This window comes from Anomaloglossus baeobatrachus, chromosome 11, assembly GCF_048569485.1.
Source record: "Anomaloglossus baeobatrachus isolate aAnoBae1 chromosome 11, aAnoBae1.hap1, whole genome shotgun sequence".
Taxonomy (NCBI): domain Eukaryota; kingdom Metazoa; phylum Chordata; class Amphibia; order Anura; family Aromobatidae; genus Anomaloglossus; species Anomaloglossus baeobatrachus.
In genome coordinates, this window is record NC_134363.1 from 185,025,891 (window position 1) to 185,042,897 (window position 17,007).

At 47.4% G+C, this 17,007-nt stretch overlaps 1 protein-coding gene across 1 annotated transcript in view; it reads right to left on the bottom strand.

Moving 5' to 3' along the window:
* The window catches only part of LOC142255917 (uncharacterized), a 39,397-nt gene that overhangs the window by 10,210 nt on the left and 12,180 nt on the right, over window positions 1-17,007 (bottom strand). Inside the window, exons 11-21 of the mRNA XM_075327364.1 lie at window positions 14,509-14,606; window positions 14,245-14,422; window positions 9,939-10,166; window positions 9,693-9,788; window positions 5,279-5,434; window positions 3,805-3,925; window positions 3,323-3,537; window positions 1,508-1,759; window positions 1,289-1,423; window positions 1,005-1,205; window positions 703-882 (exon numbers count right to left, since the gene is read on the bottom strand). Of these exons, the coding sequence (XP_075183479.1) occupies window positions 703-882; window positions 1,005-1,205; window positions 1,289-1,423; window positions 1,508-1,759; window positions 3,323-3,537; window positions 3,805-3,925; window positions 5,279-5,434; window positions 9,693-9,788; window positions 9,939-10,166; window positions 14,245-14,422; window positions 14,509-14,606 (1,860 nt within the window). The remainder of the gene's footprint in view (window positions 1-702; window positions 883-1,004; window positions 1,206-1,288; window positions 1,424-1,507; window positions 1,760-3,322; window positions 3,538-3,804; window positions 3,926-5,278; window positions 5,435-9,692; window positions 9,789-9,938; window positions 10,167-14,244; window positions 14,423-14,508; window positions 14,607-17,007) is intronic.

The following is a 17,007-nucleotide window of genomic DNA, read 5'->3' on the forward strand; positions in this document are numbered from 1 at the left end:
GAGTTCTCTGTTCTAGTCCTGCTAGCCGATACGGTTCCTCCTGCCCGACCTGACCTCCATCCCTTCTGCCCGACCTGGCCTCCGTCCCTCCTGCCCGACCTGACCTCCGTTCCTCCTGTTCGACCTGACCTCCGGTTACTCCTGCCCGACCTGACCTCCGGTTACTACTGCCCGACCTGACCTCCGTGCCTCCTGCTCGACCTGACCTCCGGTTACTCCTGCCCGACCTGACCTCCGTCCCTCCTGCCCGACCTGACCTCCGTCCCTCCTGCCCGACCTGACCTCCTGCCCAACCTGACCTCCGTACCTCCTGCCCGACATGACCTCCGTACCTCCTGCCCGACATGACCTCCGTACCTCCTGCCCAACCTGACCTCCGTCCCTACTGACCGACATGACCTCCGTCCCTCCTGACCAACCTGGCCTCTGTACCTCCCTGTCCTCCTGTCTCTGGTCCTGTTCCATGGTCCTCCCGGCATCTGACCTCGGCTCTGTTATCTGACTTTGGCTTGATTACTCTTCTGTACAGACGTGTCATCCCGGCCTAGACTTTGGCTGATCGACTATCCCCGTGCTTGTTAGCGACCTCTATTGGGTCTCTGTATTACTGCACTCAGTAGTCTCTCTACCTGACTCACAATGCCCCCTAGTGGTAGCTTGACAGAAATAAAGAAGATTAATATGTAGAGTAACGAGATATACCTGAAATATCTCCATGTTTGCAGAACTTTCCAGCTGGACACACATCCCCAGTGACCCCATCAGTTGGGTTTGCGGTCTCTGCTCTTCCAATGCACCAGTACCCGGGGAGGCAGCGCCCAGATGGTTCTGTGAGACCCTCATCAGCACAGTAGTATCCGGAAGGACAGGACCTGCACTGTTCTGCAGAATACAACAGAGAATTCCCTGTGTATTACCACGTCAGGTGCACGGTGCTGCTGTGTGATAGTGATCTTTAGACATTTATCAATACTTGTCTACATCAGAATATAACATTTTATGACCTTGTGCCATCAGTTGCTGGCTTGGGCTGTAGGTGCCACGTGGGCACCTCTGTTCTGCTCCAGACTGACTTCCTCTAGGGCAGATATAACCTGCGGGGCACGGCTGTGGCACGATAACTCCACCGAGCTCGGACGTGTCACAGTAGAATCCTGGGGGGCAGATTTTACAGCTGGATTCTCCCTCCAGGTCTTGATAATACCCTGTATACATAAAGACGTCAGAAGACATATACAGTAGTAGAAAATCATCACAGCATGCATGATCTACAGTACCCGAGACGTACCATGTGTGCAGGGCACAGGAGCAGCTGATCCGGATGGACAATAGTGACCCTGAGGGCAGAAGGAACCGGTGATCCCATCGACAGGCGACTCAGATACGGATCCCATCACACAGTAATATCCTGCAGAGCAATTCCCTAAAAAAGTACAACAAATTTACCTTCATCTCAAAATCTGTGCACTCCGTAACCGAGGACTGTGCCCCGCAAACCGGCACCAACCTGAGGAACGGGACAAAGCTTCTCCCCTGCAGAACCTCCCAGGAGAACAAGGCAGACAAGACTCAGGAGAGGACATCCCCGAGTATGGCTGGAAAGTGCCTGGAAGACAGGGCACAGGACCCCGGCTGCCCGCAGGACAGAAGAAGCCGGCAGGACACAGACCCCCACTGGACCCATCTGTAGGATTCGGAAGCTGTGCACTCAGTGTGCAGTAATATCCAGATAAGCACTTATCTGAAGGGGATGACAGACCTAGAGACACAAACCAAAGTGAGATGATGTACGCAGTGTATGTACACAGAGCAGAATAGAGAGTGCAGCTCTGGAGTATAATACAGAATGTAACCCAGGATCAGTAATGTAATATATGTACACAGTGACTGCACCAGCAGAATAGTGAGTGCAGCTCTGGAGTATAATACAGGAGGTAACTCAGGATCAGTAATGTAATGTATGTGCATAGTAACTGCACCAGCAGAATTATTATTATTATTATTATTATTTATTATTATAGCGCCATTTATTCCATGGCGCTTTACAAGTGAAAGAGGGTATACGTACAACAATCATTAACAGTACAAAACAGACTGGTACAGGAGGAGAGAGGACCCTGCCCGCGAGGGCTCACAGTCTACAGGGAATGGGTGATGGTACAATAGGTGAGGACAGAGCTGGTTGCGCAGTGGTCTACTGGGCTGAGGGCTATTGTAGGTTGTAGGCTTGTTGGAAGAGGTGGGTCTTGAGGTTCCTCTTGAAGCTTTCCACGGTAGTGGAGAGTCTGATGTGCTGAGGTAGAGCGTTCCAGAGTATGGGGGATGCACGGGAGAAATCTTGTACACGATTGTGGGAAGAGGAAATAAGAGAGGAGCAGAGAAGGAGATCTTGTGAGGATCTAAGGTTGCGTGCAGGTAGGTACTGGGAGACTAGGTCACAGATGTCACAGAATAGTGAGTTCAACTCTGGATTATAATACAGAATGTATGTCAGGATCATTAATGTAATGTATGTACACAGTGACTCCACCAGCAGAACAGTGAATGCAGCTCTGAAGTATAATACAGGATGTAACACAGGATCATTAAAAAATGTATGTACGCAGTGACTCCAGCAGCAGAATAGTGAGTGCAGCTCTGGAGTATAATACAGGAGGTAACACAGGATCAGTAATGTAATGTATGTACACAGTGACTGCACCAGCAGAATAGTGAGTGCAGCTCTGAAGTATAATACAGGATGTAACACAGGATCAGCACAGGAACAATACTGTAATCTATGTACTATTCTGCTGGTGCAATCACTGTGTGAGTGCAGCTCTGGAGTATAATACAGAATGTAACACAGTATCAGTACAAGATCAGTAATATAATGTATGTACACAGTGACTGCACAAGAAGAATTGAGAGTGCAGCTCTGGAGCATAATACAGGGTGTAACTCAGGATCAGTAATGTAATGTATGTGCACAGTGACTGCACCAGCAGAATAGTGAGTGCAGCTCTGGAGTATAATACAGGAGGTAACTCAGGATCAGTAATGTAATGTATGTACACAGTGACTGCACCAGCAGAATAGTGAGTGCAGCTCTGGAGTATAATACAGGAGGTAGCTCAGGATCAGTACAGGATCAGTAATGTAGTGCAGCCATTGTATGCGCCCATTGATTCATTTTCGGTTCTGTAAATATTAAATGTAATCTCAGCATCGTATACTGTAGATGGGCACTATTCAGCTTTTATTGTTCTGGAAGACCATGAAATATTACAGTTGGGAGCCAAAGCCAAATATGAGTATAAAGCAGCAGAACAGTTCCCATTACCTGGCCGTGCACAGAACCAGCCTCCAGGACAGGCGGAGCATTCATCTATGGACATCAGTCCTGTCTGATTGCTGAAAGTACCAGGTGGACAGGGGTGCTGCCGCCCATATTCAGTTCCCTCAACACAAATATAACCTGCTGGGCACTCGCTGGGTACATAATTTTCTGATATGTTTTCTTGTGTTTGCTCTGCTGGTGTCACGGGGCCACAAAACCTAGAAACAGAGTGATACCCACCTATAAGCCTATGCACATGCAGCATTAATAAGATGCACTTATACCGCTATATACTCATATGCTCTTCAGATATAGCAGCTGGTGGACTGGTTACAATCAAACCACCACTTTTTTTCCCCCACAAACATGCATGGACATGGACCGTGGGCGATGACACCAGACATTCAGACCCAGGTGAACATCTAGCCTAGTGCTCATACTCAGTAAATGCAGGATCTGATGGACCGATACGGATAAGCGCTTACTTTCCAGCAGGGCAGACCTCGCACTTTCTTTGGCCAATCTTATCCTGATACTGGCCGGTGGGGCAGGCTCGGGGCTCGGAGCTTCCATTAGGACACTGATGACCTACAGGACAGATATGTTCTGAAAGAAAGACGACACGCAGATATTAGGATTTAATTATCTCAGATCTGGAAAAAAAAAAAAAAAAGCTGTTGTAACCTACATGTGTCCTAGCAACTGTAACCTACATGTGTCCTAGCTGCTGTAACCTACATGTGTCCTAGCTGCTGTAACCTACATGTGTCCTAGCTGCTGTAACCTACATGTGTCCTAGCTGCTGTAACCTACATGTGTCCTAGCTGCTGTAACCTACATGTGTCCTAGCTGTTGTAACCTAGATGTGTGCTAGCTGTTGTAACCTAGATGTGTGCTAGCTGCTGTAACCTACATGTGTCCTAGCTGCTGTAACCTACATGTGTCCTAGCTGCTGTAACCTACATGTGTCCTAGCTGCTGTAACCTACATGTTTCCTAGCTGCTGTAACCTACATGTGTCCTAGCTGTTGTAACCTAGATGTGTGCTAGCTGCTGTAACCTACATGTGTCCTAGCTGCTGTAACCTACATGTGTCCTAGCTGCTGTAACCTACATGTGTCCTAGCTGCTGTAACCTACATGTGTCCTAGCTGCTGTAACCTAGATGTGTGCTAGCTGCTGTAACCTACATGTGTCCTAGCTGTTGTAACCTACATGTGTCCTAGCTGTTGTAACCTACATGTGTCCTAGCTGTTGTAACCTACATGTGTCCTAGCTGCTGTAACCTACATGTGTCCTAGCTGCTGTAACCTACATGTGTCCTAGCTGCTGTAACCTACATGTGTCCTAGCTGCTGTAACCTAGATGTGTGCTAGCTGTTGTAACCTAGATGTGTGCTAGCTGCTGTAACCTACATGTGTCCTAGCTGCTGTAACCTACATGTGTCCTAGCTGCTGTAACCTAGATGTGTGCTAGCTGCTGTAACCTACATGTGTCCTAGCTGTTGTAACCTACATGTGTCCTAGCTGTTGTAACCTACATGTGTCCTAGCTGCTGTAACCTACATGTGTCCTAGCTGCTGTAACCTACATGTGTCCTAGCTGCTGTAACCTACATGTGTCCTAGCTGCTGTAACCTACATGTGTCCTAGCTGCTGTAACCTACATGTGTCCTAGCTGTTGTAACCTACATGTGTCCTAGCTGTTGTAACCTACATTTGTCCTAGCTGTTGTAACATATGTGTGTGCTAGCTGTTGTAACCTGGAACTGCTGAAACAGAATTCAAAATCCACAAGTGAAATAGACATCTCATAAAGTGATGGAATATCACTGGGCTATGCCGTCACTTAATGATTGGTGGGATCCAACCTCTAAGATTCACACTGATCCTCAGTGTTTCACAATGGGCAACACAAATACTGCAGATAAACAAAAAACGTGAGAATGAAGTCATATGATACCTGGACTCTGTGGATAAATTGTGCCTGGGGGACAGTACCAGCCAGCAATGCATTCAGCATCAGGGCCTTCAGCCCCCCAGCGAGAGCAGTAGGATCCAGCGGTGCACAGCGAGCAGTCCTGAGGAGCGCGAGCACCGAAACCAGACAAAAATGTACCTGTGTATAGACAGCAGTACCAGCATTATCACCGGGGCCATCGCAGACAACAGCATGACAATACAAGGTACTCTCAGTAATGTAATGGCTATATACAGTCATGTAACATTTTATGTGGATATTCTCCGAGTACAATTGTTTTCAAAATTAGACAAACTCAACAAATATGTAGCATCGATTTGCCAACATTCACTCAACACTACAGACACCAGCCGAGCTGTACCATTCCCAAACCTCCTATGCCATTATTACAGGAGAATATGGGCAGCCCCGGTCCAGGAATCAGGTGCTGGGAAGATCGGTAAGCAAGATCTTCATCTGCATGATTTTATTTTCTGTGTCTGTGAATCCTTCCTTTGTCTTCATGCACAGTTTATTCTCACCTGGTGGACACGGGGAAGGTGATGAGCTTCCCTCAATGCAGAAGTGTCCGGGTGGGCAGATATCGCCCATATACCCATCTCTGGGATTTGGAAGAGAAGATCCTGCTGCACAATAAAACCCGGGGTCACAGAACCCGGACTCCGTCTCCAGCTCAGCGGATGCGCAGTATTTTCCTGGAAAAAAAACTCCATTTGATTATTTTATTTCTTCACAGAATTTACTATGCGTTAAAGGGTCTTCTGCAACACCTTTTCAAATAAAAAACCATACACTGTGCAGAATTATTAGGCAAATGAGTATTTGATCACATGACACTTTTTATACATGTCGTCCTACTCCAAGCTGTATAGGCTGAGAGCCAACTACCAATTAAGTAAATCCGGTGATGTGCATCTCTGTAATGAGGAGGGGTGCGGTGTAATGACATCAACACCCTATATAAGGTGTGCTTTATTATTAGGCAACTTCCTTTCCTTTAGCAAAATGGGTCAGAAGAGAGATTTGACGGGCTCTGAAAAGTCCATATTGTGAGCTGTCTTGCAGAGGGATGCAGCAGTCTTGAAATTGGCAAACTTTTGAAGTGTGATCACCGAACAATCAAGCGTTTCATGGCAAATAGCCAACAGGGTCGCAAGAAGCGTGTTGGGCAAAAAGGCGCAAAATAACTGCCCATGAATTGAGGAAAATCAAGCGTGAAGCTGCCAAGATGCCATTTGCCATCAGTTTGGCCATATTTCAGAGCTGCAACGTTACTGGAGTGTCAAAAAGCACAAGGTGTGCCATACTCAGGGACATGGCCAAGGTAAGGAAGGCTGAAAAACCACCACCTCTGACCAAGAAACAGAAGATAAAACGTCAAGACTGGGCCAAGAAATATCTTAAGACTGTGGCTCTTGATGGGCCAGATGGATGGGCCAGAGGCTGGATCAGTAAAGGGCAGAGAGCTCCACTCCGGCTCAGATGCCAGCAAGGTGGAGGTGGGGTACTGTTATGGGCTGGGATCATCAAAGGTCAACTTGTGGGACCTTTTCGGTTTGAGGATGGAGTGAAGCTCAACTCCCAGACCTACTGCCAGTTTCTGGAAGACAACTTCTTCAAGCAGTGGTACAGGAAGAAGTCGCTATCGTTCAAGAAAAACATGATTTTCATGCAGGACAATGCTCCATCACATGCATCCAACTACTCCACAGCGTGGCTGGCCAGTAAAGGTCTAAAATATGAAAAAATAATGACATGGCCCCCTTGTTCACCTGATCTGAACCCCATAGAGAACCTGTGGTCCCTCATAAAATGTGAGATCTACAGGGAGGGAAAACAGTCCACCTCTGGGAACAGTGTCTGGAGGCTGTGGTGTCTGCTGCACGCAATGTGGATCGTAAACAGATCAAGCAATGACAGGATCTATGGATGGTCGGCTGCTGAGTGTCATCATAAAGAAAGGGGGCGATATTGGGCACTCATTTTTTGGGTTTTGTTTTTGCATGTCAGAAATGTTTATTTCTAAATTTTGTGCCGTTATATTGGTTTACCTGGTGAAAACAAACAAGTGAGATGGGAATAGATTTGGTTTTTATTAAGTTGCCTAATAATTCTGCACAGTAATAGTCACCTGCACAAACAGATATCCTCCTAAGATAGCCAAATCTAAAAACCCCACTCCAACTGCCAAAAGTATTAAGCTTTGATATTTATGAGTCTTTTGGGTTGATTGAGAACATAGTTGTTGATCAATAAAAAAAAAAACATCCTCTAAAATACAACTTGCCTAATAATTCTGCACACAGTGTATACTCACCGCCTGTGCCGGCTTCGTTCTAGCGACATCGGCGCTTGTGTGATATTGTTATGGCACATGATCCGTTCAGCTAATCAGTGGCTCATTCTTCCGGTTGTACGAGGTTCACGTCTGCGGGTGAACCTCGGACATGTGGAAGTAATAACAGCAGCCCTATAGTGGCTTCAGATTGCCTGCAAGGCTCATGTGGCAAACAATATCACGTGAGCTGCGGAGCCGACATTGCTAGAACGGTGCCGGTACAGAAGTGAGTTTAATTTTACAAGGGGGAATATAATAGTTAATAAAGCAGCAGACAACAACTTAAAATTATTTTTTATTTTGAAATATTGGACTTTTACAGATAAGGTGATGGATCCCAAATATCATTTTTTTTAAACAAAAGGGATTTTTCTTGGATTGGGAAAAGGGCTGCGATTTATACTATTAGGATTTTTAATCAAAGGTTTTTTTCATTCCTTATCTGTAATAATGCGCTTGAACCTGTGATCATATATTCTCTTGCATAATATTCCATAATACCTTAATATTATGGTGAAATTAATTCCTCCTATGAAGCCCCTGCTGACCACTGTCTTCAGTGATCGCTGTTAACCTCTGGGGTCTTGCAATAGGGACACTTTTTCATCAACGTATTGTACAGGGACCCCTCTAATAAGTAGGATCTGACCAAAGGAAAACTTCGAGATTTCAGTAATGTCACTGATTGCTGCTCCATATGTTTTACCTCCTTCCTCTCGTTACTTACATAGGTTGAAAAAAGCCCCCGGTCCATCTACTGCACTCTTTCTCCACCAATTATACATTTTGTCATTAAGTCATTTAAACCCGACAATGTTGTGTAGTGAGGAACTCATCCGCCCTGATATAAAGCAGTTATAGTATCTGCCATTACTACCTCTTGTGGTCGCATTCTACAATCTGACTGCTCTAACTGTAAAGAACCCTTTCCTATTTAGCTGCTGGAATCTATTTTCTTCCACTCACAGTGAGTGCCCCCTCGTCCTTAGTATTGTCTTTGGAAGGAATAAGTCATGCGCCGTCCTTTGTATTGACCACACATGTATTTATGCATATCAGATCTCCTCTGAGATGTCTTTTTTCACCTCTCATCATATGTGAGGCCTCCATTCCTTTCCATAATCTGCCTTTGAACTGACTCTAACTTCTCAATGTCCTTTAAAAATGTGGAGCCCAAAATTGGATCCCATATTCCAGATGTGGCCTTACAAGTGATTTATAGAGGGGTAACAATACGTTGGGGTCACGGGATCTAATCTCTCTTTTTATACACCCTAAAATCTTGTTAGCTTTAGCAGCTGCTGCTTGACATTGAGTGCTGCTGCTCAGCTTACTTGTAACCAGAATCCCCCGTTCCTTCTCCTGTTCTGTAGTCCCGAGTTTACTTCATTTAATGTATACGCAGCTATAGGATTACTCCGTCCTAGGTGCATTACTTTACATTTATCACCATTAAATCTCATTTGCCAAGTATCCGCCCATTCTGGCATCTTATCCAGATCTTTTTGTAATATTGTACTATCAAGGTCCGTTTTTAATATCCTACATAGTTTGGTGTCTTCAGCAATCCCACCCACAAGGTAAAGAGATTAAAAACATCGGTCTTAGCACAGATCCCTGAGGACCCACTCCTCCCAGTACAGATGTTTGCGGTTCCCCACTGCTGACTATAGCCCAATTGGAGAATATACCATTTATGACTACTCTTTGTTTCCTATCTTTTAGCCAACTCCTTACCCATCTGCTTATAGTTCCCCCTGGTCTCTGCTTTTGGAGCTTCATTACAAGACTGTTATGTGGCACAGTATCAAATGCCTTTGCAAAGTCCAAATAAACGGTACAATTCTTTTTATATTGTTAAGGCTGCAGATTTAAGGTTTTGTTGCAATTTGACGTTGAAACTACATATTTGATACATTTTTTTTGCCCGCTCTGGTTTTGGTGTATATTGTCACTTCATTCTATGCAACCAAATCCTGCCTACATAAAAAAAAAAATCAATAGTTTTAAAAAGCTAAGGAAAACCAAGAAAGGGCCAAAAAATACAAGAAATATTACCTGGAGTGCAGGGGATAGGGTAAGAAGAACCCTGGGGGCAATAAGTTCCCGGTGGGCACATCCCAAACCTAGAAAGGTTAGATGATACAGATGGACCTAGAAGAAATAGATGCAATAATGACGTATACACGGTATACACACATTATGGGGCTTGGGCTGCCTGTTCCTCACAGGAAAATGTCTCATTACAGGATACATCAATATAATCCACTTCATGACATGGAAGATTATTAACCCTTACATTACCTGGAATCTCTACTGAATAGAAAGGTTTATCAGATATCGATCCTACTGGGCAAAACCAGCCCGGCGCACAAAATCCTTCTGGTCTTCCCAGTCCACGCCTTGAGCAGAACATCCCTGGTGGACAGGGCCAGCACGTGCCGATGTCAGTGGCTCCGTGGCTTCCGCTGAATGTACCCTGCGGGCAGGGGTGCTGCTCTGCAAATTCTGTTTTCCTCGGACAGTAATAACCTATGATACATCAAAAGGAAATTATCACCGGTTGTAAAACCAAAAATGTCCGGCATCAACACAAAGTAGTTACTATGTAAGGATAAAAAGTTGTTTAAAAGAACTGAGAATCCTCAGTGGTATGTAAGGATATGTTTTTACGGCGTTTATTGTGCAGTAAAAATGAGCTGACAACATGGTTCTCCTGATCAGTACGGTTACGGGGACACCAAACGTCCAGAGTTTTTTTTTATATTTGTAAGAAAAGAATATTTTGTCTCCATGTTCTGAGACCCATCGTTTTTTAGCTTTTTGACGATGGAGCTGTATGAGGTTTTGTGTTGTGTGCATAGAATAGAATACAGCACTTTTGATTGCATTTTGCTTTAGACGTGTTTGCTTTATTTTTCCATAGATCAGACTGCTGCGGTCGCGGTAATACCAAATATTCCTTTCTTTTTTTCATTTGTTTAGGACTTTGCTTTTCCTTTATTATTTTTTTCTATTACTATTTACTTTTTTTTTAATCCTTTGGGAAAATTGACTGTGATTGATGACTTGCAATATATACTCTAATACTTCGGTATTGCAGAATATAGTAAAAATAACTAATTAACTAAAAATGGCACTGTTGTAGCCCCCAGCCGTCATGGCAGACGACCCCTCGGCACCCGGGGAGGTTTCAGCTGGAATTAACGTTCTATTGGGATTGCCCCAATTTCATGCCGATATTAAGCAGCGACAGCAGCACTCAGGTGGTTAAACAGCAGAGTTTGGAGTGAGTTGAAATCACTGCTATTCCCCCGTGTATGGTGCGGACATCGCTCCCGAGCCTGCTCCATACACGCGCACCAGACATTCAACCTACAGGTATAGTGGATGTTGGAAAGGGTTAGAGAGAATCTGTCACCAGGTTTTTTGACAATCTGAGAGCAGCTGGCAGTGGGGGAAGGGATCCTGACTCCAGCGCTGGGTCACCAACTGGGCTTCTTGCTGTAGTTTTGATAAATTACTTGTCTTCTCCAGTTCTCCTAGTCCTGTAAATGAAGAGCCCTTGCTATGAAGTTCTCGATATTCATGAGCTATGGCTATTCCCTCCTCCCACCAGAGATTGTCAGCTTTGGGCATATACACCGGTGTAGCGCCCATACCGGCGTCCCTGCACTGCCCTGCCCCCTCCCCCGGCGGGGACATCGGTTCTCTCACCTGCCCGGACGTCCTGCAGTAGCTTCCCTGTCCCCGGTCCATGCTGCTATCTCCTGAGCCTGTGTACATCTAACAAGTTTCCTGGTTCTGCCCAAAGGGTGCGCACGCGCCATGCCTCTTTTCTTAAAGGGCCAACACACCCTGACTCGGAAGTGCCTCTCAAGTCAGGTGAGAGGTTGCAGCTTACACCCTGAGCCGGAGGCGGATCTATGCCAGTTTAGTGTACTTAAGGCACCTCTTCCTTTTTGGGAGGTGCCTGGGAAACGAGTAAGTTATGTTGCTAGTTCTCAGGTCCATTTATGCTGCTGCTGACACTTGATATTTCAGTGCTGTGCTAGTTTGCTGATCTGCTGCTGTAGCTACCATCCATGCCGGCCAGCAGGCTATCACAATACCTGTCACTGCAAGTATCCACACCGGTTGCTGATTGACGGATCCACGATTCTGCCTGCTGCTGTCACTTCCACCGGAGACTGTACTGTGTCCGTGGCGCCAGCTGCCAGGGTACCGCATATCCCCTGGGGCTGCCCTCTGCCAGCTGCTTACCAGCGGGTGTACCTGCTGCCACCTCCCGCGGCAGTAGAGAAGACTTGGTGACCGGTCCGCGAGTATAACAACAGGTATAGGCATAAAGCTGTCAATCAGTGTTATGGGAGAAGATAAACACAGCTTATTGAGAGTATTAGAAGAGCTGCAGCAGTGATTTTACCAAAACTATAGCAAGAAGCCTGGAAGGGACATACCACTGGAATCAGGGCCTCTGCCCCTATTATATGCTGCTTTAAAGGGAACCTGTCACCAATTTTTTGCCCTATAAGCTGCGGCCACCAGCACTGGGCTCTTATATACAGCATTCTAACATGTTGTATATAAGAGCCCAGGCCGCTGGGTATAACATAAAAACACTTTATAAAACTCACCTAGAAGGTCGCTCCAGTGCACAACAGTCGGATGGGTGGTGCCGTTCTCCAGGAACGCGCCTCCCCTTTTGGCCATCTTGGTCTTCCTTATTCTGAAGCCTGGGTGCATGACTTTTCTACGTCATACACACGCGCCGACATTGAGGTCCTGTGCAGGCGCACTACAATACTTTGATCTGCCCTGAGCAGGGCAGATCAAAGTGCGCCTGCAGCGGAGCGACCTTCTAGGTGAGTATTATAAAGTGTTTTTTATGTTATACCCAGCGGCCTGGGCTCTTATACTGTATACAGCATGTTAGAATGCTGTATATAAGAGCCCAGTGGTGGTGGCCACTGCTTATAGGGCAGAAACTGGTGACAGGTTCCCTTTAAGATTAACAAAGATAAACCTGGTGACAGATTCCCTTTAAATTGTATAGAGAAACCATGAGCGCACATACACATGGACAAAATTATTCTCTGCAGCTGCACATTAAATCAAAGCAAGAAGGCCTGCGGAGACACCATCACATGTTTCTCAACGCTGGCAGGAAACTAGCCAGGTCTTTCACCGGGAAGGAACAACCACGGGAAGGGCAGACTCCAGTCAAGGAGACCACCTATGCCAAGGTGGCATAGGTGGTCTCCTTGACTGGAGTCTGCCCTTCCCGTGGTTGTTCCTTCCCGGTGAAAGACCTGGCTAGTTTCCTGCCAGCGTTGAGAAACATGTGATGGTGTCTCCGCAGGCCTTCTTGCTTTGAATATTTCCCAGGGGGCATTGCTCTAGAATCACTGCGTTGAGAAACACGTGATGGTGTCTCCGCAGTGGTGGATGTTGATCTCCCTAAGGTCAACCATCCTTGCTCGCACATTAAATCAAATCTGCATTCAAATCCATTGCAACAACTGCATGTGTTATATGCTAATTTTTAATCATTTTGATGGAGATGTCGTTGATTTATTCTTTGCATTTCAAAAAAGGAAATCCGCATCATAAATTGACATTCAATCGCTTGAAGCTTTGCTCTGCAAATTGAATTCTTCTGCCGGATTTTTCCACGTCATGTGGATGAGATTTGGTAAATCATCATCCATTTTGCTGCTATTGTAATTGGCTGCAGATTTTCCATTTGCAAATCCAGATTTAAAGTGTGTGAGCCCTTCCCAGACCTGGGGGTCTGTATTCGGTGTCTTCCCAGAGCTGGGGGGTCTGTATTCGGTGTCTTCCCAGAGCTGGGGGGGGGTCTATATTCGGTGTCTTCCCAGAGCTGGGGGGTCTGTATTCGGTGTCTTCCCAGAGCTGGGGGGGGGTCTATATTCGGTGTCTTCCCAGAGCTGGGGGTCTGTATTCGGTGTGTTCCCAGAGCTGGGGGGGGGTCTGTATTCGGTGTCTTCCCAGAGCTGGGGGGGGGTCTGTATTCGGTGTCTTCCCAGAGCTGGGGGGGGGTCGGTATTCGGTGTCTTCCCAGGGCTGGGGGGGGTCTGTATTCGGTGTCTTCCCAGAGCTGGCGGGGGGGGGTCTGTATTCGGTGTCTTCCCAGAGCTGGGGGGGTCTGTATTCGGTGTCTTCCCAGAGCTGGCGGGGGAAGGGTCTGTATTCGGTGTCTTCCCAGAGCTGGGGGGGTCTGTATTCGGTGTCTTCCCAGAGCGGGGGGGGTCTGTATTCGGTGTCTTCCCAGAGCTGGGGGGGGGGTCTGTATTCGGTGTCTTCCCAGAGCTGGCGGGGGAAGGGTCTGTATTCGGTGTCTTCCCAGAGCTGGGGGGTCTGTATTCGGTGTCTTCCCAGCAGCAGAGACTGGTGAGGTCCATGCTGATTGTATTTATGTATGCGTAGATGTAAATGTCCTGCTGGATACAGTTTACTCAGTTCTGTCTCTTACTGCATAGATAGAACTAGGACACTATTTAGAGAAAACTCTGTGATACAAGCCATTGTAAACGCCAGTACATGCACATGACATCATAATGATCAAGAATAAAGCCAACGTGTCTACCTTCCGGGCAAGTGCTTGTGTTAGTGGATTGTACAGGGCAATAGAAACCTTCTGGACACGCCGTACAGCCGGCCTGACCCAAATACTGTGAGAAGGTGCCTGCAGGACAAGGCTGAGGAATATGGCTCCCGTGTGGACAGAAGTGACCGGTAGGGCACGGGCCACCACTGCTGGCCACCTAATGGAATAAATACAGAATTAATCTCCATTATTGGAGCCTCTGCTATAACACAACATTATCTACACCATGGAGAGGAACCTTACCTCCGGAGGATGAGGAGACACAGAGGCTCGGGTGCAGTAGTAGCCTTCATCACAGGGGCCACTTGGAGCTGCCAGTCCAGGTCTATCACAGAAGTAGCCTGAAACCACAATGTGATAAGAGAAGAGGTTGATGTGACTTGGACAGGCTGCCGTGCATATTCTACAATGGAAGATCCTCACTAAAATCTGCAACAAGTCGTGCAGAAATAATTGACATGTCGTGGATTTATCACAGTTATTGCCGTCTGCATTGCGAAAACTGAAAGTCAAGAAGGGAATTTTGTTACTTACCGTAAATTCCTTTTCTTCTAGCTCCAATTGGGAGACCCAGACAATTGGGTGTATAGCTTCTGCCTCCGGAGGCCACACAAAGTATTACACTTAAAAGTGTAAAGCCCCTCCCCTTCTGCCTATACACCCCCCGTGCCTCACGGGCTCCTCAGTTTTGGTGCAAAAGCAGGAAGGAGGAAAAGTTATAAATTGGTTTAAAGTAAATTCAATCCGAAGAAATTTCGGAGAACTGAAACCATTCAACATGAACAACATGTGTACACAAAGAACAACAGCCCGAAGGGAACAGGGGCGGGTGCTGGGTCTCCCAATTGGAGCTAGAAGAAAAGGAATTTACGGTAAGTAAACAAAATTCCCTTCTTCTTTGTCGCTCCATTGGGAGACCCAGACAATTGGGACGTCCAAAAGCAGTCCCTGGGTGGGTAAAGTAAAACCTCGTAATAGAGCCGTAAAACGGCCCCTTCCTACAGGTGGGCAACCGCCGCCTGAAGGACTCGCCTACCTAGGCTGGCATCTGCCGAAGCATAGGTATGCACCTGATAGTGTTTCGTGAAAGTGTGCAGGCTCGACCAGGTAGCTGCCTGACACATCTGCTGAGCCGTAGCCTGGTGCCGCAAAGCCCAGGACGCACCCACGGCTCTGGTAGAATGGGCCCTCAGCCCTGAGGGAACCGGAAGCCCAGAAGATCGGTAAGCTTCGAGAATTGGTTCCTTGATCCACCGAGCCAGGGTTGATTTGGAAGCCTGTGACCCTTTACGCTGGCCAGCGACAAGGACAAAGAGTGCATCCGAGCGGCGCAGGGGCGCCGTACGAGAAATGTAGAGTCAGAGTGCTCTCACCAGATCTAACAAGTGCAAATCCCTTTCACATTGGTGAACTGGATGTGGACAAAAAGAGGGTAAGGAGATATCCTGATTGAGATGAAAGGGGGATACCACCTTAGGGAGAAATTCCGGAACCGGACGCAAAACCACCTTGTCCTGGTGAAACACCAGGAAAGGGGCTTTGCATGACAGCGCTGCTAGCTCAGACACTCTCCGAAGTGATGTGACTGCTACTAGGAAGGCCACTTTCTGCGAAAGGCGTGAGAGAGAAATATCCCTCATTGGCTCGAAAGGTGGTTTCTGAAGAGCCATCAGCACCCTGTTCAGATCCCAGGGTTCTAACGGCCGCTTGTAAGGAGGGACTATGTGACAAACCCCCTGCAGGAACGTGCGTACCTGTGGAAGTCTGGCTAGGCGCTTCTGAAAGAACACAGAGAGCGCTGAGACTTGTCCCTTAAGGGAGCCGAGCGACAAACCTTTTTCCAATCCGGATTGAAGGAAGGAAAGAAAAGTGGGCAAGGCAAATGGCCAGGGAGAAAAACCCTGATCAGAGCACCAAGATAAGAATATCCTCCACGTCCTGTGGTAGATCTTGGCGGACGTTGGCTTCCTAGCCTGTCTCATAGTGGCAATGACCTCTTGAGATAACCCTGAAGACGCTAGGATCCAGGACTCAATGGCCACACAGTCAGGTTGAGGGCCGCAGAATTCAGATGGAAAAACGGCCCTTGAGACCGCAAGTCTGGTCGGTCTGGTAGTGCCCACGGTTGGCCCACCGTGAGATGCCACAGATCCGGATACCACGACCTCCTCGGCCAGTCTGGAGCGACGAGGATGGCGCGGCGGCAGTCGGACCTGATCTTGCGTAACACTCTGGGCAACAGTGCCAGAGGAGGAAACACATAAGGGAGTTGAAACTGCGACCAATCCTGAACTAAGGCGTCTGCCGCCAGAGCTCTGTGATCTTGAGACCGTGCCATGAATGTCGGGACCTTGTTGTTGTGCCGGGACGCCATTAGGTCGACGTCCGGCATCCCCCAGCGGCAACAGATCTCCTGAAACACGTCCGGGTGAAGGGACCATTCCCCTGCGTCCATGCCCTGGCGACTGAGAAAGTCTGCTTCCCAGTTTTCTACGCCCGGGATGTGAACTGCGGATATGGTGGAGGCTGTGGCTTCCACCCATAGCAGAATCCGCCGGACTTCCTGGAAGGCTTGCCGACTGCGTGTTCCGCCTTGGTGGTTGATGTATGCCACCGCCGTGGCGTTGTCCGACTGAATTCGGATCTGCTTGCCTTCCAGCCACGGCTGGAACGCCTTTGGGGCAAGATACACTGCCCTTATCTCCAGAACATTGATCTGAAGGGAGGACTCTGGCTGAGTCC